At 43.9% G+C, this 21,947-nt stretch overlaps 2 protein-coding genes across 13 annotated transcripts in view; one reads left to right on the top strand and one right to left on the bottom strand.

The window, feature by feature from the left end:
* nav2a (neuron navigator 2a) overlaps positions 1–21,947 on the top strand; it is a 1,144,654-nt gene that overhangs the window by 729,756 nt on the left and 392,951 nt on the right. For all 12 annotated transcript variants that reach the window (XM_087996268.1, XM_087996269.1, XM_043705373.2 and 9 more), the window contains exon 4: positions 10,946–11,018. In XM_087996268.1, coding sequence (XP_087852394.1) covers positions 10,946–11,018 — 73 coding nt within the window. The remainder of the gene's footprint in view (positions 1–10,945; positions 11,019–21,947) is intronic.
* On the bottom strand, positions 6,167–6,878 carry LOC148146847 (telomeric repeat-binding factor 2-interacting protein 1-like). The gene has a single exon (XM_087996154.1). It carries the CDS (start codon positions 6,799–6,801, stop codon positions 6,322–6,324), a length of 480 nt encoding a protein of 159 aa, XP_087852280.1. The 5' UTR covers positions 6,802–6,878; the 3' UTR covers positions 6,167–6,321.

The raw sequence follows: 21,947 nt of genomic DNA on the forward strand, positions 1-21,947 counted from the left end.
ATAGTTTCCTAATGGTGTGGGTTCAAAGCCCACAATGGCCAAGGCTGAATTTAATAGAAATCTGGAATTAAATAGAGCCATTTGGCAACCATGTAACCAATAGTTAATTGCCATAAAAAAAACCCATCATTGTTCACTAATGTCTTTTAGGGAAGGACATTTGCCATCCTTACCTGGTCCGGCCTATAGATAATTTGACACCCACAGCAATGTGAATGACTCTTAAATGCCTTTGGGGAAATTAAAAATGGGCAATAAATTCTGGCTCAGACAATGCCACTCACATCTCATGAATGAATTAAACATATATATAGAAAATATAGAAAAGGACGATTTGCGCACAGCACGATCCAATAAAAACAGTGGTGGTTTAGAACTGTAGCGAGGACATGAGTAAAACCTTCCTGGTTTCTATGAATGGTACCAATGGGATAAAGTATGGCCAATGATAGGTAAATTAGGGGTCTCAGTTGAAAAATGGCACTTCCAAAAATGTGACACTCCTGTAATAAAGCACGGATCTTTCACCCTGAGTAATATGCTGATGGATCTGGAATGGAGATTGTCTTTCTGACCCTATGATGTGCGTGCTTTGACTGAGCCAGCCAAAACTGAAATCAGTATTTGACTGTGGTAACGTATTGAACTCTGGGAAAAGTCCAGCAGCAATGAAGGGGTTGTGTACAAAGAATTGTTTTTCTCTCTGAGATTATATGACTAATTACTGTATGTGGAAATATAATTGATTTTTCAATCGTTGGAATTGCTGTTCGCCACACTTTGGAATTCTGCCTCATAAAACACACGTGGACTGTTGCAGTTCCAAGAAGCCGTTCCTTTAGTGTCAAAAAGTCAAAATCCTGGAGCACTCTCCCAGTGGCACTGAGGGTGTTCTCAATGACTGCAGCAGTTCAAGAAGACAGCTCACCACTACCTTCTCAAGGGGCAATTAGGGATGAGTGATAAGTGCAGTAATATCCATATCCTGTGGAAGAATGAAAAATGTGCATTGAATATCTGTGGAAAATAGTCTGTATAGCGATTTAATAAAATAATTATCTTGTTTTGAAAAATAAATGAAAATATTCTTTTCCTCCTGAAGGAAGGATTAAACACAATTTTCGGAGTTAATATGAGCTAGGAGACACTGTTGTGCTGAAACTGAAGGCAGTATGATATAGCCCACGTTTATTAGCGGACAGATACTGCAGAGTTGCTGTTATGGCTCTGTGGTTGACTTTAAACGGATAGGATCCAGTCGTGCAGGTAATCAGGAACTGACCCAGCATTACATCATCACACTGGCATTCTCTGTTGCCAAGGAACAAGTGCATAAATTGAAACTGGCATCAAGTTTGAATTTCCCCTGTTCTGATGCCAGAGTCCTCACAGTACAATGCCTGCTACTGGAGAGGTGAGTGTCTTTAATTATCTCTAAAGTACAGTTTTTGCCCTTTAGCAATACCACTTAACTATTAGTTTTGGAATTCCAGCCATATTGGATTAAACCTTATGATCATTTTTGTTTGCTTTCCTCTCTGTCATGTCCGGCCTCATATAATCTGCAAAAACTGATCGTCAGGCTACATATTTTTGCCTTGTGCATTTGTTCATTCTGAACAGTTTCATTTAGATAGGTTACTTAATCCTGTCTGCAGAGCACGAGCCAACCCTATTTTTGGCTTGTGTTAGATCTGACCAATAACGACAATGACGGCATGTTTCCAAATAACCATTACAATTCTGAGAGTGTATCGTATATCTGTGGTAAGGATTAGTAGTGAAATTGATTTTTACAGAGAAATCGCTGTGTTACCATGAATCACAAATGTTTTCGTCAATTCTGATGCTTTCGTAAGAACTATCATTCCATTTGTTCAACATTTAGCTGTTTAAAAACTGCTGTATACTAAGACTTACAGATTGCATAAAATAGTTTTAATGTTTAGCATTCTATGAATAACCTCCAGCAAGCTTTTAACACACCTAGCAACCGTTTAAATGATTTTTGTTTTATTCTGGTTCTGTTTACCAAACACTTTAAAGAGAATGACTCATGGGTTCAAAGTTCTTCTGGGAGCAGAGGGAGTTTATATTGTGAAATAAATTCTCCATTGAATGTTCATTTGAGGACGGTTTGAAACAGGTGCTGCTGAAATGGGTTAACAGGTTTGTGAATGAGTAATTGAGCCATACTCACCAGGCTGTTAACTTGCCTGGATGGATGCAGTTCCAACAACACTCAAGAATCTTGGCACAATTCAGTACAAAGCAACCCACTTGATTGGCACCACATTCACAAATATTTAGTCCATCCACCATCAATGCTTTGTAGTAGCAGTGTGTACCACCTACAGGATGCACTATAGAAATTTGCCAAAGATCCTTAAGCTTTCAAACCCATGACCACTTCCATTTAGAAGGACAGGGGCAGCAGAAGTACGGGGCCACCAGCACATGGAAGTTCCCTCCAATGCCCTCGCCAATCTAACTTTGAAATATTCCTTTACTGGCGCTGGATCAAAATCCTGGAACGCACTCCCTTGTGGCACAAATGGTGTACTCACAACAAATGGTTGTGAACAATGGTTCAAGAAAGCAGATTTCCACCACCTTCTCATGGAGCAACTATAATGAACAATAAGTGCTGGCCCAGCCAGCAATCCACACATCCTATAAGTAAATATTTTTAAAAACTTATTGCAGCCTGAGCAACAATATAGGAATATTCATAATATTTGTGGAAAGGGATATTGAGAGGGTTATTGATTAAGATCACTCTCCAATGACATAAAAACCAAAACTCTACATAAGGAGGCTGCTAAGCCTGTATCATCTATATCAACTCTTCAATTGTCTAATTAACTCAGATCTCATTGCCCTACTCTCTCTCAGTCATCAGGCATGTTTCACTGCCTCAAACCTTAATCCACTTTATTTCGATAGATTGTTTTGACTTTTCCCAGTGGCAACCTATAAAATATGTTTTTGTTTAAAGAAAAGAGTGCTGCGATTTTACAGATTGTTTCAACTGGAGGTGGTGACCCTCAAGGGGAAATGGTACCATGGAATCCCTACCCTGTGGAAAGAGGCCATTCAGCCCATTGAGTCTGCACCGACCCTCCAAAGAGCATCCCTACGCCCCGCTTCACGCTATCCCCCTAACCTGCATTTGTCATAGCTAACCCAGCTGGCCTGCACATCTGGACAATACAGGGCAATTCAGCATGGCCAGTACACCAAATTTGCATATCTTTCAACTGTGGGAGGAAACCAGAGTACCCAGAGGAAACCCAGGCAGACATGGGGAGAATGTGCAAACTCCACACAGATACTCAAGGCTGAAATAAAATCCAGGTCCCTCACACTGTGAAGTAGCAGTGCTAATCACTAAGCCACTGTAACAGCCAGTATTAGTGGCAAAGGTAGAGTTTGTGACTGGGAGCAAAACCAATGATATCACTCCTGCTGAAGTCTTACATAGAACATAGAACATAGAAGAATACAGCGCAGTACAGGCCCTTTGGCCCTCGATGTTGTGCCGATCCAAGCCCACCTAACCTATACTAACCCACTATCCTCCATATACCTATCCAATGCCCGCTTAAATGCCCATAAAGAGGGAGAGTCCACCACTGCTACTGGCAGGGCATTCCATAAACTCACGACTCGCTGAGTGAAGAACCGACCCCTAACTTCAGTCCTATACCTACCCCCCCTTAATTTAAAGCTATGCCCCCTTGTAATACCCGACTCCATACGCGGGAAAAGGTTCACGCTGTCAACCCTATCTAACCCCCAATCATCTTGTACACCTCAATCAAGTCACCCCTAAACCTTCTTTTCTCTAATGAAAACAGCCCCAAGTGCCTCAGTCTTTCCTCATACGATCTTCCTTCCATACCAGGCAACATCCTGGTAAACCTCCTCTGCACCCGTTCCAGTGCCTCCACATCCTTCCTATAGTATGGCGACCAAAACTGCACACAATATTCCAGATGCGGCCGCACCAGAGTCTTATACAACTGCATCATGACCTCAGGACTCCGGAACTCAATTCCTCTACCAATAAAAGCCAGTACGCCATATGCCTTCCTCACCGCACTATTTACCTGGGTGGCAACTTTCAGAGATCTGTGCACATGGACACCAAGATCCCTCTGCTCATCCACACTACCAAGTATCCGACCATTAGCCCAGAACCCCATCTTTTTGTTATTCTTCCCAAAGTGAATCACCTCACACTTAGCTACATTGAATTCCATTTGCCACCTTTCTGCCCAGCTCTGCAGCTTCTCTATATCCTGCTGTAACCTGCCACATCCTTCCTCACTGTCAACAACTCCTCCGACTTTCGTATCATCCGCAAACTTGCTCACCCAACCTTCTAACCCCTCTTCCAGGTCATTTATAAAAATGACAAACAGCAATGGTCCCAAAACAGATCCTTGCGGAACACCGCTAGTGACGGCACTCCATGAAGAAACTTTGCCATCAACTACTACCCTCTGTCTTCTTCCATCCAGCCAATTCCTAATCCAAACCTCCAACTCACCCTCAATGCCATATCTCCGTATTTTCTGCAGTAGCCTACCATGGGGAACCTTATCAAACGCCTTACTAAAATCCATATATACCACATCTACCGCTTTCCCCTCATCAACCTCCTTCGTCACCTTTTCAAAGAATTCAATAAGGTTTGTGAGGCACGACCTGCCCTTCACAAAACCATGCTGACTATCCTTGATCACATTATTCCTATCCAGATGTGCATAAATCCTATCCCTTACAATTCTCTCTAAGACTTTGCCCACAACAGAAGTGAGACTCACCGGCCTATAGTTACTAGGGTTATCCTTACTCCCCTTTTTGAACAAGGGAACCACATTTGCTATCCTCCAGTCTTCTGGCACTACTCCTGTAGACAAAGAGGACATAAAAATCAAGGCCAATGGCTCTGCAATCTCCTCCCTTGCTTCCCAGAGAATCCTAGGATAAATGCCATCAGGCCCAGGGGACTTATCTATTTTCACCTTTTCCAGGATTTCCAACACCTCTTCTCTACATACCTCAAAGCCATCCATTCTACTTATTTGTGACTCAGTATTCACATCGACGACAATGCCCTGTTCCTGAGTAAATACTGAAGAAAAGTATTCATTCAGTGTCTCCCCAATCTCTTCCGCCTCCACACGCAACTTCCCACTACTATCCTTGACTGGACCTATTCCTACCCTAGTCATTCTTTTATTCCTAACATACCTATAGAAAGCCTTAGGGTTTTCCCTAATCCTATCGACTAAGGACCTTTCATGTCCCCTCCTTGCTGCTCTTAGCTCTCTCTTCAGGTCCTTCCTGGCTACCCTATAACTCTCAATCGCCCCAATTGAACCTTCACGTCTCATCTTGAGATAGGCCGCCCTCTTCCATTTAACAAGGGATTCCAATTCCTTATTAAACCATGGCTCCCTCGCACGACCCTTTCCTCCCTGCCTGACAGGTACATAATTATCAAGGACACTCAATAGTTGCTCCTTGAACAAGCTCCACATATCATTTACACTCTTGCCTTGGAGTCTACTTTTCCAAGCCACACATCCTAAGTCTTGCCTCACCGCATCATAATTTCCCTGACCCCAGCTATAACTCTTGCCCTGTAGTACACACTTATCCCTCTCCATCACGAGAGTAAAACTCACCGAATTATGGTCACTATCCCCAAAGTGCTCACCTACCTCTAATTCTAACACCTGGCCTGGTTCGTTACCCAGAACCAAATCCAGTATGGCCTCACTTCTTGTTGGCCTGTCTACATATTGTGTCAGGAAACTCTCCTGCACACATTGAACAAACACTGACCCATCTAACGAACTTGAGCTATAGCTTTCCCAATCAATATCAGGAAAGTTAACAGGGTGACCTCACCTTTCCTATTCCTAACCTCAGCCCAAACTACCTCAGATGGCAAGTCCTCATCCATCGTCCTTTCCACCACTGTAATACTATCTTTGACAAGCAATGCCACACCTCCCCCTCTTTTACCCCCACCTCTGACCCTACTAAAACATTTAAATCCTGGAACCTGCAACAGCCAATCCTGTCCCTGTTCTAGCCATATCTCCGTAATAGCCACAACATCGAAGTCCCTTTTTTTTTAATTCAAAATTAAACTTTGCTGAACAAGTCCTCAACCCAGAAACTTCCATCCAATCAAAAGCTCTTTAACCTTCAAGGAGCAAGTTCACATCTTAACTTCAGTGTTCAAACAAGACTGTCGAAAAAACGAGACAGGAGTTCAAGCATCTTATTGCCTTTCTACTGCTAAATGTTACGAAAGGCAATGCGCTTGGCTAAATTCTCTGAGCCAAATTTCTGGATTAACCTCTCCTGCACTTGTGCATCGACATTCTCCAGGTCAATGTCATCTTGATGGGTCCAGATGGGATAACCATCTGGCCGGTGACCAGTCTCCATATAGTGCATGGCTGCTGTCAACTCTCCATTGTTCTTCAGTAACAACTGTGTGGCTCCACAGACGTCCAGGTGATGGGTTTGTATCAACAGGTTGACAGCTTGAATTGCACATTCTATTTCATCCTGAGAGGCTGTAGGCAAAGAGGACACCTCGTCTACTGGTGTCTGAGAGTCTATTTCTGGATGCTTATTGTCCATGATGAACTCTGCCAAAGTTCCTTTCCGTTTAGGATGATGCTCAACAGGGCTGACCTGTGGAAGTTTGTCACTCTCAATCTCCAGTTTTTGAGGGACCTTCTCAATTTCACCACCAATTTCTACCAGCATTTCTGGAGTGTCATCATCAACCTCAAATTCACGGATAGCAATATGAAATATGTTGCAGCATTCCTCATCTGAATTTGCATCAGATGGAGAAAGTTGTGGCTTGTTTAAAAATGGGTGAACGTATCAGTGCAAGAATCTAAAGACAAGTGGAAACTCTTCACATAGCTACATGAAATATAATATTTACTTTCCTTTGTATATTGTGAACTAACACCAATTTAGACAATATACTTTAACATGACAATAGGGGTACGTCTGTCAGAAGGATTTCGGATTTAGTCAGACCATCATGGCACAGCACCTTTAACATAAGGTCTTGAATGCAGATGGGCATTTCAGAATGGCAAGAAGGTGTACTGCTTTGTCATTGAGATGCTGTCTTTCAAACAAGACTTTAAACTTTGACTTTTTCCATCTGTTTAATTAAAAGAAAATGGTCCAGTTATGGTTTGTGGGACTCTGCTGTAGAGACATTGGCTATGACAGCTCTCAATGTTGTAACAGTGCTGGCATTGGATGAATTGGCTTTGAAGTGTTGTGGGATGCCATGAGGAGGTGAAAGGTGCTTTCGCAATGCATTTGTTTTTAACTTTTGTGTTGTCGGAGCTGTGTAACTCCTTTACTTTCAGTATCTTGAAAGTGTGAAAGCAGAATTTTATATTGTCAATCCGATCTGAGGAGAAATGTACACTTCACGGTTAACTCCTTCCTTGACATCCTTGATATAATCTTCTGACTGGTCGAGTTTTTTTTGGCAAATTCCCTGAAACCTTTCAGGGCGGGAGTGAATTTTTATAATGCTCCCCCAATGAGGACTGAGATTAAAAAAAACTATTGATGCTGCAATCCAAGGTAGACAAGCAGGAGACTGGAAGAACACAGCCAGCCAGGCAGCATCAGGAAGCGAAGAGGTCAATGTTTTGGGTATAACCCTTCTTCAGGAATGGAGGTGTTGGTAGAGAGAGTGCAGAGGGGTGGGTTTTGGGTGGGGAGAGGGGCGGAATGGTGAGGTAGTGATAGGTGAACACAGCTGGTGGGCATGGTCTGGTTGGTCGATGGAACAAGTGAATCCAATTGGTAGCTGGAAAGCTTCCAGAAGAAGGGTTACACCTGAATCGTTGTCTTCTCCACCCCCACCTGCCTGGCTTGATGTGGTTTTTCCAGTGTGGACTGAGTCATGTACTGGCTCATAGCATTCTATTCCAGGAAAGACCAAGAGGAATTAAAACAGGTTATTCATGCATGTAGGAGGCACCTCAAAGAATGTCTTTCTGGGATTTCCATCTTGTATTTCACAGATCTTGACCAATTTCCAAGCCTTTAGTTGCAGTTGGCCTACATTGAGGCAGTGCTGGTGTTTTGGCAACATCACTAGGGTGACAATCTAGCAACTTGTATTTTGGAGACAATGGTTCAAATCCTACTGCCGATGGGGCAGTTTTAAATTCAATAAAAATTTGTCATTGAGAAATGAATCAGAACATGCCCTAATGGTAGTCACTGATTATCATCAGGAAAACCTATCTAGTTCACTAGCACCATATAGGGGAGGAAATCTGCTATCCTTTACCTGGTCTGGCCTACGTGTGATTGACTTCTCAGTTCCCCTTGCAATGGCAGAGAGAGCCACTGAGTTCAAGAGCAATTAGGGTTGGGCAATAAGTCTTGGTCCAACCAGTGATACCCACAACCAGTTAATAAAGAGTAAATGATTTTGCCAATTGTCACTTCCTTGTATTTTCCCTGCTGATTGAGAAACCCTAGTATTCAGCTAACATTAGATTAGATTAGATTCCCCACAGTGTGGAAACAGGCCATTCAGTCCCACCATTCCACACCGACCCTCTGAAGAGCAACCCACCCAGGCCCTTTTCCCTCTGACTAATGCACCTAACACTATGGGCAACGTAGCATGGCCAATTCACCTGACCTGCACATCTTTGGACTGTGTATTATTACATTTGAGTTGAGTGATACTGAAGCTATTTTCAAATCTTTGATGAAATTTGTTTGCATTTCAATCATCCTGTACCTTATCCCCCTCTAAAGAGGAAATATTTCCTCCAATTGATTTGTGCTGTTACACATGGCATCAGAGGAGTTCACATAGAGTCATACAGCATGGAAACAGACCCTTTGGTCCAACTTGTCCACACTGACCAGACATCCCAATCTGACCTAATCCCATTTGCCAGCATTTTCCCATATCCCTCTAAAACCTTGCACTTTACTTGCCTCTACACCTCCTCTGGATCTGTGGTGCTGGAAGAGCACAGCAATTCAGGCAGCATCCGAGGACAGGCAAAATCGACGTTTTGGGCAAAAGCCCTTCATCAGGAATAAAGGCAGAGAGCCTGAAGCATGGAGAGACTCCCTGAGATTCTTGTAGAGAGAGGAGGAAAACTTCTTCAAGGCAGGCATCCTTGCAAGAGGATTCGCAGTAGGGTTAAAATCAATGAGGTAAAATCTACACCTCCTCTGGCAGCTTGTTCCATATTGCAAGCATATGAAAAGTGAGATCAGGCAAATTAAAGGATCGTGTTATTCAAATGGTGTTCACCTTGTTACACAATCCAAAAGGTCTTGTTTACTTAATGCGATAAAGTAACCTGCATGCTTTCACTAAGCATTAGTGATTCTCCGCATTATCTCAGAGGATGGGGATACTAACATCAGTGTCCTTGAAGCAGTTAAAAGCACCAGAATCAAGGCCATGATCATCTGAAACCAACTCCGCTCAGCCGGCCACATGTTTATCAAGTGTGAGCTCCAGGAGAACGTGAGGACTGCAGATGCTGGAGATCAGTGTTAAACAGTGTGGTGCTGGAAAAGCACAGCTGGTCAGGCAGCATCCAAGGAGCAGGAGAAACGACATTTCGAGCATAAGCTATTCATCATAATGAGGAAGTATTGCTGATGAAAATATGCTTGACTCGATGACTCTGCTGCTCCTCAGATGCTGCCTGACCGGCTGGGCTTTTCCAGCATCACACTTTTTGACATATGTGAGTTCCCATTATCAAAGCTAATTATCTTAACCCAACTCAAGGAAGGCACTCGAAAGAGAGGAAGACAAAGGAAGCGTTTCTCTGCAAGTTTCCCTCAAGATATGCAACATGGACGTCAATGTGTGGGAGACCCTCCTTCAGAGGAAACCCACTTCGAGGAAATTCCAGTATGAAGGGACACAACTCTTTGAGAACTCCCATCAGCAAGAGGAATTATGGAAAAGGAACTAGAGAAAAGAATGCCAGGGATCTTGAGGCCAAGGACCAATTCCACCTTCCGGAAACACCAGGCAGGTGTGTGGTGTGAGATATGGCTCCAGGATTCAGCAACACAAGGACCCGCAGATCCCGGGACCAGTGACACAGAATTTCCTCAGTGGACAATGAGACTCGATAGTGTGTGATTACTAACACTGAGTACCTTTAGATGTCAAGTTCAAACAACTTCCACTTCAGACTTTCTATGTCTTGCGCTGAGCTGTTATTGTACTCGTGAAGTTAATACCATTTAATGTTTTATTGTGGAGTAACTGTGTTAAACAAAAACCATAGTTGCAGTCAATAAACTTGCATTTTTCTTCACTTGTATATCTTCCCTTTGAAGTTCTCTTCCTGTTGTGTCTTTCTGACTTGATGTGGTTGGAGCTTGTCAGTTTAATGAATGTATATTCACGCTAGACAAATAAATGAAGCTGGAAATCTGAAGCGAAACAGAAATTGCTGGAAAATCTCAGCAGTTCTGGCAACTTCTGTAGAGAGAAATCAGAGTTAACGTTTTGGGTCTCGTTGACTCTACTTCAGAACTTCTGAAGAACTTTGTTAACTTTGAAATGTTAACTCTGATTTCCCTTTACAGAAACTGCTAGACCTGCTGAGATTTTCCAGCAATTTCTGTTTTTATCTCTGCTATGCCAACTTAGTCTCTGCTCCAGCAGTGAGGAGGGATTGTTGGATGGGGGGATATCACAATACTTGTAAACTGTATGCTATGAATTGATGCATTTTAGGCAATTGTTTTTTTCATTTTTACATGGAAGAAGATCTACATTTGCAAAAACCTGCAACTTTATCCTATTTTTAAACCTTTTATTGCCCAAGAACTCATGATTGAAATTTTTCTTCTTGTCCTTCTGCAGATTGAAAATATTGATGTGTGCCTGAGTTTCTTGGCTGCCAAAGGCGTGAATATACAGGGTCTTTCTGCAGAAGGTAAGAAACTACACTGTATATGCAGAGTGTTAGAAGTCTACAGCACAGACAAAGGCCCTTCAGCTCATCGCATCTGGCCAGTCAAAAGCAATCCCATTTTCCAGCACTTGGCTCAGAGCCTTGCATCCCTTGGAATCACAAATGGACAATGACACATTTGAATCTGCCTCTACCACCCTTCTCGACAGTGAGGGCTAGATTCCCACCAACCTCTAGATGAAAAAAAAAGTCCTCACATTTCCTCTATGCCTCCTGCTCCTTAACCATAAGACAGTACGATACAGGAGCAAAATTAGGTTATTTGGCTCATTCAGTCAGCTCCACGTTTTGATCATGGCTGATATGTTTCTCAACCCCATTATCCTGCCATCAAGAACTTATCTATCTCCGTCTTAAATATGCTCAATGACTTGGTCTCCACAGCCCTCTGTGGCAATGAGTTCCACAGATTAGCCACCCTCTGGCTGAAGAAATTCCTCCTCATTTCAGCTCAAAAGGGTCGTCCCTTCACTCTGAGGCTGTGCCCTCGGGTCCTTATCTCTCCTACTGGTTTGAACATCGTCTTCATGTCCACTGAATCCAGGCCTCACAGTATCCTGTAAGTTTCAGTCCAATCCCCCACCCCCCGCCTCATCCATCTAAACTCTGTTGAGTACAGTCCCAGAGTCTTCAACCACTCCTCAACTGACAGGCCCTTCATCCCTGGGATCACTCTTGTAAACTTCTTCTGGACCCCCGCCAATGCCAGCACATCTTTCCTCAGATACAGGCCCCAAGATTGATCAAAATATTCCGAATGTAGTCTGATCAGAGGCTGATACAGCCTCAGCAGTACATCCCTGCTCTTGTATTCCAGGTCTCTCAAAATGAATGCTGACATTGCATTTGCCATACCAACTGCCAGCTGAACCTGCATACCTGAGTACCCTGAACTAGGCCTCCTAAATCCCTTTATGCTTCAGATTTCCAAAGCCTTTCCCCATTTAGAAAGTAGCCTACACCTCTATTCTTCTAACCAAAATGCATAGCCTTACTCTTTCCTAGATTGTACTCCATCTGCCACTTCTTTTCCCAATCTTGTAACCTGTCCAAGTCCTTCTGCAGTCTTCCCATCTCCTCAACATGATCTGTCCCTCTACCTATCTTTGTGTCATCTGCAAACATATCAACAACGTCCTTCATTCCTTCATCCATATTGTTAATGTATAATGTGAATAATTGTGGTCCCAACACCGACCCCTGTGGAACTCCCCTAATCATCAACTCTCATCCTGAAAGAGACCCTGTTATCCCCATTCACTGCTTTCCACCAGTCAGCCAACCTTCTATCCATGCCAGTGCCTTGCTCCTAACACCATGGGCTCTCACCTTATTTAGCAGCTTTGTCAAAGACCATCTCGAAATGTAAGTTGGTCATGTCCACTGGCTTTCCTTTGTCTCACTTGCTCATTACCACCTCAAAGACTTCTAACAGATTTGTCAGGCATGACCTCCCTTGATGAAGCCGTGCTGACTCAGCTCTATTTTACCATACTCTTCCAAGTATTCCATAATCTCCTCCTTAATAATGGACTGTAAAATCTTACCAATGATAGAGTCAGGCTAACCAGCCTAAAGTTTCCCACCTTCTGTCTCCCTCCCTTCTTAAACAGGAGTGTTACATTAGCCATTTTCTAGTCCCCTGGAATCCTCCATGACTCCAGTGATTCCTGAAAGATCACAACCAATACCTCTCCAATCTCCTCAGCTAGCTCCTTCAGACACCTGGGGCTAGTCCATCTGCTCTCGATGATTTCTCCACCTTCAGATCTTTCAGCTTCCCCAACATCTTCTCCTTAGTGATAACTACGGAACTCACCTCTGCCCCCCAACTCTCTTGAAGTCCTGGTATGCTACTGCTGTCTTCCAGTGTGAAAACTGATGTAAAATATCTATTCAGTTCCTCTGCCATTTCTTCATTCCCCATTACTAATTCCTTTGTCCCATTTTCCATCAGTCCATTGTCCACTTTTGCCTCTTTCTTACCTTTTAGATATCTAAAAATGCTCTTGCAATCTTCTTTTATATTACAAGCTAGCTTATCCTCATATTTCATCTACTCACCTCATTGCTTTTTAAGTGTCATCTGTTGGTTCTTAAAGGCTTCCCGATCCTCTAGCTTCCCATTAATCTGCACCACCTCATAGAATCCCACAGTGTGGAAACAGGTCCCCTGGCCCAATAAGTCCACACTAACCCCCGGAGAGCAACCCATCCACACTCAACCCCCCCCCCCCCCCACCCCCCACCCCACCACCCTACACCCCGTTGTATGCTTTTTCTTTTGTTTTGATGTTGTCCCTGACTTTCCTTGTCAGCCATGGTTGCCTCATCCTTCCCTTAGTATGTTTGTCTTTGTTGGATGAATTCCTACTGTGCCTCCCGAATTACCCCAGGAACTATTGCTGTCTACCTTCTTCCCTAGGAGACTCCCCGTGCATTCAACTCTGGCCAGCTCATCCCTCATGTCTTTGTAGTTATCTTTACTCAGTTGTCATACCGTTACATCTGATTCCGGCTTCTCCCTCTCAGACTGCAGGGTGAATTCTATCATATTATGGTCACTGGCCCCTCAGGGTTCTTTCACATTAATCAGGTCTGCCTCATCACGCATCACCAAATCCAGAATGTCCTGTTCTCTGTTGAGATTACACCCAAGCTACTTCTAAAAAAGCCCATCTCATCGACCTTCCACTAGTTCCTTTTCTTTGGATCTGCTACCTACCAAATGTTTTATGTTAACCCTTACCTTAAATCAACGTCCCTTGGTTATTGATCCCTCCACCAAGTGAAAAGGTCTCTTCATGTCTACCCTATCTGTGCTCCTCATAATTTTACACATCACAATTTGTCTTAACTTCCTCTGTTCTGAGGAAAACAATCCTTGCCTTTCCAATCTCTCTTCATCGCTGAAACTGTCCAGCATCCTGGTAAATCTCCTCTTCACTCTCTACCAAATAACTATTGCTACTGCAAAAAAATTGTTGCTCATTGACTGGGCTTCAAGAGTTAGGTGCAATAGACTCTCAACAGTCTCATTTATAACTTCTTGCATTAAAGCCATTTGCAACAGGTGAGTTTCATAAACTCTGATAAGCCATCAACAAAACTATAGTCAAAATCCATTCCAAGTATATTTAAACAACTGTATTATCCCTCACTTCTTTGTAAATCTCTGTGACAGAAAGCCAGGTAGCTGAAGGCAATATATTTGATTTCTGATGAAGATCTGACTTGTTTGTTCTATTAATGCTGAGCAAATTATAAGACTGTGTTATGTTCCATCTGATGTTATTATTAAACATGTCAAATCCAAGACACAGACCTGGCTTGATAGATCATATTTTGATTTTGTTTTCGGTTTTAACAAAGTGGCCTTTCACTTAAAAGTAAGCAGGTAATGCTGCAGGTCTTGCTTTAACAGTAATGCAGAAATCTATTAACGAAAAAGAGAATGTAAGTTAGATGAAATCAAACCATCTGCTTATAGCACCAACTCAAATATTCGCAGTAAAAGTATAAACCCTTTAATCCAAAAACACCCCTTTATCAATCGAAAAGTAACAAAACAACTTCTGCACAGTACCCCAGGGCAGTACCCAAAACACCCCCGAGAATCACAGAATTGTTAATGGAATTGAAGGAGGCCCTTTGGTCCATCACGCCTCCACCAGTTCGATTGTCTAGCACCAATTTTCTGCCTTTTCCCCATATCACTACTTCAATTTAAATAATCATCCAGTGCCATCTTGAATTCCTCAGTTGAAGGGGAGTGAATGGTGGACCTTGATTCAAGAAGGGCTGTAAAGAAACCTGGGAACTATAGACCAATAAGCTTAACATCTGTGGTAGTTAAGTTACTTGAGAAGATTCTGAGATAAGATATACAGAGCAACCTCGATTATCTGAATATTAATTATCCAAATTTCGGATTATCCAAAGACGATATCAAGGTCCTGATAGAAACGTTACATCAAAGAGATGTTTCCAAGACTGATCGTGTCTTTTGTTTACCATGATTAAAAATGAATTCGGCTCAATGAAATGCTACGGAGAACATACCTGGACATCGATGGGAACCCAGGCACCATGCCCCCCCACTCCCCTCTCTCACACACCTTCCCTGGAGTTCTACACAGGGATGTATACGAAACTCACGCCCCCTTCCCCAGATAATCTCTCTGTACAGTCAAAATGTTGCAGTAAAAAGGTGTGTGTGTGTATACACACGCGTGTGCTATTTTGAGACTTACCCCCCCCCCCCCAAGGTGGCAGTAGTCTTACTGTTGGTGTCCAGTCCAGCTGCCCCCAAGGTGGGGGGGGGGAGGAAACGGGCCGGTGGGCTGATGGGGAATGGGGGCGTGGGGCAGCCAGGTCGGACGGGAGGGGGCGGGGTTGGACAGGATTGGGGGGGGCGCACAGGGGTCGGGGGTTGGGGCAGACGGGGAGTGGTGGTGCGGCGGGGGTGGGTTTGAACAAGGTTAGGGGTGTGGGCAGAAAGGAATGTGGGGTTGGACGGGGTTGGGGGTGGGGGGTAGGGAGTTGGTCAGGGTTGAGGGGGAGGATGGTGGGATGGATGGGGGTGGAATTGGCTGGGGTTTGCGGCGGATGGGGTAGGGGTGGGGTTGGATGGGGCTGGGGGTGGCAGGGGCTCGTGCGCAGTTCGCTGCTGCCTGGCCTCCTGAATGGGGAGTGGACCGAGCAAGTGCTGGCTGTGACAATCCCTTTGAACTGATGGGGTTAGGGGGTAGGGGTGGGTGGGGAAGCTTCAGCAATGCAGCAGATCCCTTACACACAAGGGTGTGTCTGCTCAGAAACAAACCCTGAGACCGAGAGGGGGAGCAAGGCAGGCAGAGCGAGGAAAAAGGAAACTTCAGAAAACTCCGAGCCTCAGAGGAGAGGCATTGAATCAATTAACCAAATAATCAATTATCTTAACAAAATATCGTTCAGAAAACTGAGGTTCCTCTGTACATGCATTTGAAAAGATGGGGTTTGATTAGGAATAGTCAGCATGGCTTGGGAGATCATGTCTCACATATTTGTTAGAGTTTTTTGATGAAGTAACCAGAAAGGTTGACGAGGGCAGAGCTGTAGATGTGGTCTATATGGATTTCAGTAAGGCCTTTGATAAGGTTCCACATGGTAGGCTGCTTTGGAAGGTTAGATCGCATGGAATCCTGGCTGAACTGGACCAGTTCATCGACTTCGCCTATAACTTCCACCCCGCCCTCAAATTCATTTAGTCCATCTTGGACACCTCCCTCCCCTTTCTTGACCTCTCCATTTACATCTCTGGCAACAGTCTCCAGATGGATGCTTACCATAAACCCACAGACTCTCTTACAACTACCTGGACTACACCAACTTCCAACCTGTATCCTGCAAGAACTCCACCCCGTTCTCCCAATTCTTCTGCCTCTGCAGCATCTGCTCAGGTGAGGAGATATTTCACTCCCAAGCATCCCAGATGTCCACCAATTTCAAACAATGTGCTTGCCCACCCTGTCATCTGGACAGCCCTTCACCACACCACCTTGATTCCCTGTTCCACTGGTCTAACACCCCCCCTCCAAAAGAAATAAAGATAGAGAACCCCTTGTCCTCACCTTCCACCCCACCAGTCGCCACATCCAACGCATCAGCCAGAAACATGGCCGCCAATTCCAACTAGACCCCACCATCAAGAACATCTTCCCCTCCCCACCCCTGTTTGCCCTCTGCACAGAACATTGCCTTCGCCAGTCTTTGGTTTGTGTCACTCTCCCTACCAACCCCCCTGAACCCCCAGGTACCTTTCCCTGCAACCGGAATAAATATACACGCTCCTCACCTCTATCCAGGGCCCCAAACAGTCCTTCCAGGTGAGACAGAGGTTCACCTGCCTCTCCTCCAACCTAGTTTACTGCATCAGGTGTTTCCGATGTGGTCTTCTCTATATCGGAGACACCAAACATAAACTTAGGGAATGGTTCTCCGAGCATCTTAGCTGGGCCTGCCGGGGCCAACCTGACCTCCCAGTCACCACCCATTTTAATTTCCCTTCCCACTCCCTTTCCGAGATGATCATTCTTGGCCTCCTCCATTGCCACAACAAACCAAACCGCAAATTGAAGGAGCAACAACTCATCTTCCCCCTGGGAATCCTCCAGCCTGGAGGACTCAACATTGAGTTCTCCAATTTCAAAAAATCTCCCTTCCCATCCCCGATTCCCTTCACAGCCTCTCCCCCTCCCTTCCAGTCCTCCCTGCCACCAACCAGATTCATTTTTCCCATTGACCCTCTACCTGTCTTCGCCTATCCCCACTTCACCACCGTTCCCCCTCCACCCCCTTTATCTGCAGTTCCCCTACACCCACACCCCCTCACCCCAATCCTGAAGAAGAGTTACACCTTCTCCACCTCTTGCTGCTGCCTGTCTTGCTGTGTTCTTCCAGCCTCCGTGTTTACCTTGGAATCCAGGAGGAGCTGGCAAATTGGATACGCAAATGGCTTGATGGCAGGAAGCAGAGGGTAATAGTGGAAGGATACTTGTTGGACTGGAGGCCTCTGACTAGTGGAGTGCCTCAGGGGTCAGTGCCGGGCCCATTGCTGTTTGTTATCTATAGCAATGATTATTTAGATGACACTAAAATAGGCGGTCTTGTGGGTGGTGAGGAAGATAATCAGAAATTGCAGCAGGACCTTGATCAGCTGGGGAAATGGGCTGAGAAATGGCAAATGGATAAGTGTGAGGTCTTGCATTTTAGAAAGTCAAATGAAGGGAGGAGCTTCATGGTGAATGGGAGGACCTTAAAGAGTGTAGTGGAACAGAAGGAGCTTGGAGTTCAGGTGCACAGTTCTCTAAAAGTGGAGTTACAGGTTGACGAAGGCTTTTGGCACACTGGCCTTCATCAGTCAGGGCATTGAGTATAGAAGTTGGGAAGTTATATTGCAGTTGTACAGGACGTTGGTGAGGCCGCACTTAGACTATTGTGTTCAATTTTGGTCACCTTGCTATAGGAAGGATGTTATTAAACTGGAAAGAATGCAGAACAAATGTACAAGGATGTTGCCAGAACTCAACTGTCTGAGTTATAGGGAGGACATTTTTCTTTAGAGCATAGGAGACTGAGGGGGGATCTTATAGAAGTGTATAAGATCATGAGAGGCATAGATAGGGTGAATTCACTCAATCTTTTTCCCAGGGGTGGAAAATTGAGGACTAGAGGGCATCAGTTTAAGGTTGGAGGGAAAAGAACAAAAGGGAACCTGAGGGACAACCTTTTTACACAGAGGGTGGTACACATACAGAATGAGCTGCCAGTGGAAGTGGTTAAGGCAGGTACATTAACAACATTTAAAAGACATTTGATCAAATACATGGATTGGAAAGGTTGAGAAGGATATGGGCTAAATGGAGAGAAATGGTGTTAGCGTGGTCAGCATGGACCAGTTTGGGGTAAAGGGCCTGTCTCCGTGCTGTAGGACTCTACAATTCTCTATAATCTGCCTCCACCGCATTTCCAGGCAATGCATTCCAGCCCCTACTCACTGAGTGGAAAAGGTTCTTTTTCTCACATGACCACAGGCTTGCTTTGTTTGCACATCCCTTTAAATCTCTGCCAACTGGTTCTTTTTTTCTTTTGGGAATGGGAACAGCTCCTCTCTTTCTACTCGATCTAGCCCACTCATAACTTTGCAAACCTTGAGTAAATATTCTCTCAACGTTCTTTCCAAGGAGAACGGTGCTAACTTTTTCAATTTTGCTCATGGAATACTCACTCTAGAGTCCCTGTATCGAACAATGCAGAGTGAATAAGTCAGTTTTGGTTTCAGATTTTAGAGTGAAACTGAAGATAGCTTCATCCTGATGGGGCATAGGAACTCCAGCACTCCATGTAAAACTGAAAACTCCTCCCTAAGTTATGGGTTTTTCCCTTAAGCATTAAATAAAAGTTGCAGACGTCTTTAAAAATGCTCAAATCACTTATTGACTTTGTTGTGTTGCAAAGCAATCTAAGATAAACAAAAAAAAAATTCATTTGTGGTGAATGCATAACCACTCACTCGAAAGTTATGTCTCAAACATTTTTAAAAGAAATCACCACGGCTACAGAAATACTTACAAGTTAATTATTAACTTCAGAAAACCACCAAACAAAAACCAGAAACCCAAACTTATAATAAATTATATTAAATGTAAATATAGGAATCCCACAGGTTACAACACAACTGTGTGAATCTTAATTTGTTTCCTCACAACTTTTGACCTGGTGCCAGTAGGGTTTGGAAATCTGTTTATCATCGTGGTTTTTGCAAAGATTTTAAATCCATCTCAAGAGGAGGCATGCAATGGTGGCAACTCAAAACCCTGGGGGTTTGTGGAAATTACCAAGATGAAAATCATGCTCAATTTAAGGTTCTTTTTAGATGATTTATTTCCTGCTTCCTTGAGGTAGTCATGCACACTTCTCGGATTTCCTTCTGGTTGTGAATCCAAAGAACAGGAGCTAAATTTCCTTGTGAGAATGAAACTATTGCTATCTAGTTCCTTACAATTTTATTTCAATTTTGTGGGTAATTATAGAGTAATAGAAATAGTACAGCACAGAAACAGACCCTTTGGTCCAACTCGTTCATGCCGACCGGATATCCTAATCTAGTCCCATTTGTCAGCACTTGGCCCAAATCCCTCTCAACCCTTCCTATTCATATACCCATCCAGATGCCTCTTAAATGCTGTAATTGTACCAGCCTCCACCACTTCCTCTGACAGCTCATCCCATACACACACAACCCTCTGGGTGAAAAAGTTGCCTCATGGGTCCCTTTTAGGTCTTTCCCCTCTCACCCTAAATCTATGCCCTTTACATCTGGATGCCCCCACCCCAGGGAAAAGACTTCCTCTATTTATCCTATCCATGCCCCTCATGATTTTATAAATCTTGAAAAGGTCTGGAACCCTTGACCTCGGACGCTCCAGGGAAAATAGCCCTAGTATATTCAGCCTCTCCCTCGAGCTCAAATCCTCCAACCCTGGCAACATCCTTGTAAATCTTGTGCTTTGGTAAGGATCTCTGTCATTGTTTTATGAAGTTATTGCTGCCATGTTAAAAAGAATTCTACATATGGGGAAAAAAACTTAAACCCTTCACATTTTTGTTTCAATTGTAGGCCAGCACTTTTTTTCCATAGTTTCTTAAATGCTATTCAAAAGTCCATGCTTTAAACAAAAGCTGTTTCGAGGAATGAACAGATTGTGGAAGTAGAGAAGCAGTAAGATAGAATGAATGGTGTGGATACTGAACTTTGAGATGAGTGGTGAGAGTTGGGAAAGTAACTTGGTTTTGTGCACCTATCTTAGGAGGAAGTGCAGGGCATTCATTCTAGGGAAGCAGGAGTCAGGACCCATGCCTGGAAAGCATCTGCCTGAATGCTTGCTCCAGTTGTATTAATTATGCCAAAATAAAGAATTGCACTTTAGCTCACAAACCTCTTCACTCCCAAATAGTTCCCATGTCCCATCATTGCCCACTAATCCACATCCCTTCTCCCAACTACCTGCCTCTCACACATACTGCCCCTCCCATGCTAATCGGTGGCATTGCCGTACCCAGTCACCCAATATAACTCTGGTCAGAACCAATCAACCCTAGAGTGATAAAGGCATATATTTTTTAAAAAGCTGCGTTTATAGACCAATAAAAGTGTTAATTATCCAAATTCTTCAAATGTGTAATAGCTGAAACTATAACCTAAAACCTCTTCATCTAGTGTACATTGTGAATCAATAAGTGCCAAGTACTGTTTTCAGTTGGGCTTAGCAATTCCAACACTCCATGAACTACAAGTCTCCAGGTCCAGATGGGATCTATCCCAGGTTACTGACGGAGGTGGGAGAGGAAGTAGCTGGGGCCTTAACAGATATCTTGCAGCATCATTGAACAGGGGTGAGGTCCCAGAGGACTGGAGAATTGCTACTGTTGTCCCTTGTTTAAGAAGGATAGCAGGGATAATCCACATAATTATAAACCAGTGAGCCTGATGTCAGTAGCAGGGAACCTGCTGGACAAGACTTTGAGAGATAGGATCTATTTGCATTTGGAAGAAAGTGAGTTTATCAGATGACAGACAACATGGTTTTGTGCAGGTAAGGTAATGTCTTACCAACTTAATAGAATTCTTTGAGGAAGTGACAAAGTTGATTGATGAGGGGAGGGCTGTAGATGGACTTCAGTAAGGTGTTTGATAAGGTTCCCCATGGTAGGCTGGGGTCCAGGGTGTACTAGCTAGATGGATACAGAACTGGCTGGGCAACAAGAGACAGAGAGTAGTAGTGGAAGGGAGTTCCCAAAATGGAGAACTGTGACCAGTGGTGCTCCATAAGGATCTATGTTAGGACCACTGTTGTTTGTGATATACATAAATGATCTGGAAGGAAGGTATAGGTGGTCTGATTAGCAAGTTTGCAGACGACACTAAGATTGGTGGATAGTCAAGGGGACTGTCAGAGAATGCAGCAAAATATAGATAGATTGGAAAGTTGTGCAGAGAAATGGCAGGTTGAGTTCAATCTGGGTAAATGTGAGGTGATGTATTTTGGAAGTTCCAATTCAAGAGCAAACTATACAGTAAATGGAAAAGCCCTGGGAAAATTGATGTGCAGAGAGATCTGGGTGTTTAGGTCCATGGTACCCTGAAGGTGGCAGTGCAGGTCAACAGAGTGGTCAAGAAGGCATACAGCAAGCTTTCCTTCATCGGACAGGGTATTGAGTACGGGAGTTGGCAGGTCATGTTACAGTGGTATAAGACTTTGGTTTGGCCCCATTTGGAATACTGCGTACAGTTCTGGTCCTCACATTACCAACAGGATGTGGTTGTTTTGGAGAGCTTGCAGAGGAGGTTCA

Source organism: Chiloscyllium plagiosum, unplaced genomic scaffold, assembly GCF_037043375.1.
Source record: "Chiloscyllium plagiosum isolate Xiang-an unplaced genomic scaffold, Cpla_swu_hap1 HiC_scaffold_18, whole genome shotgun sequence".
Lineage (NCBI taxonomy): Eukaryota > Metazoa > Chordata > Chondrichthyes > Orectolobiformes > Hemiscylliidae > Chiloscyllium > Chiloscyllium plagiosum.

Coding starts and splice junctions, on each gene's coding strand:
- LOC148146847 (XM_087996154.1), bottom strand. CDS start 6,801: ATGCTGGTAGAAATTGGTGGTGAAATTGAGAAGGTCCCTCAAAAACTG.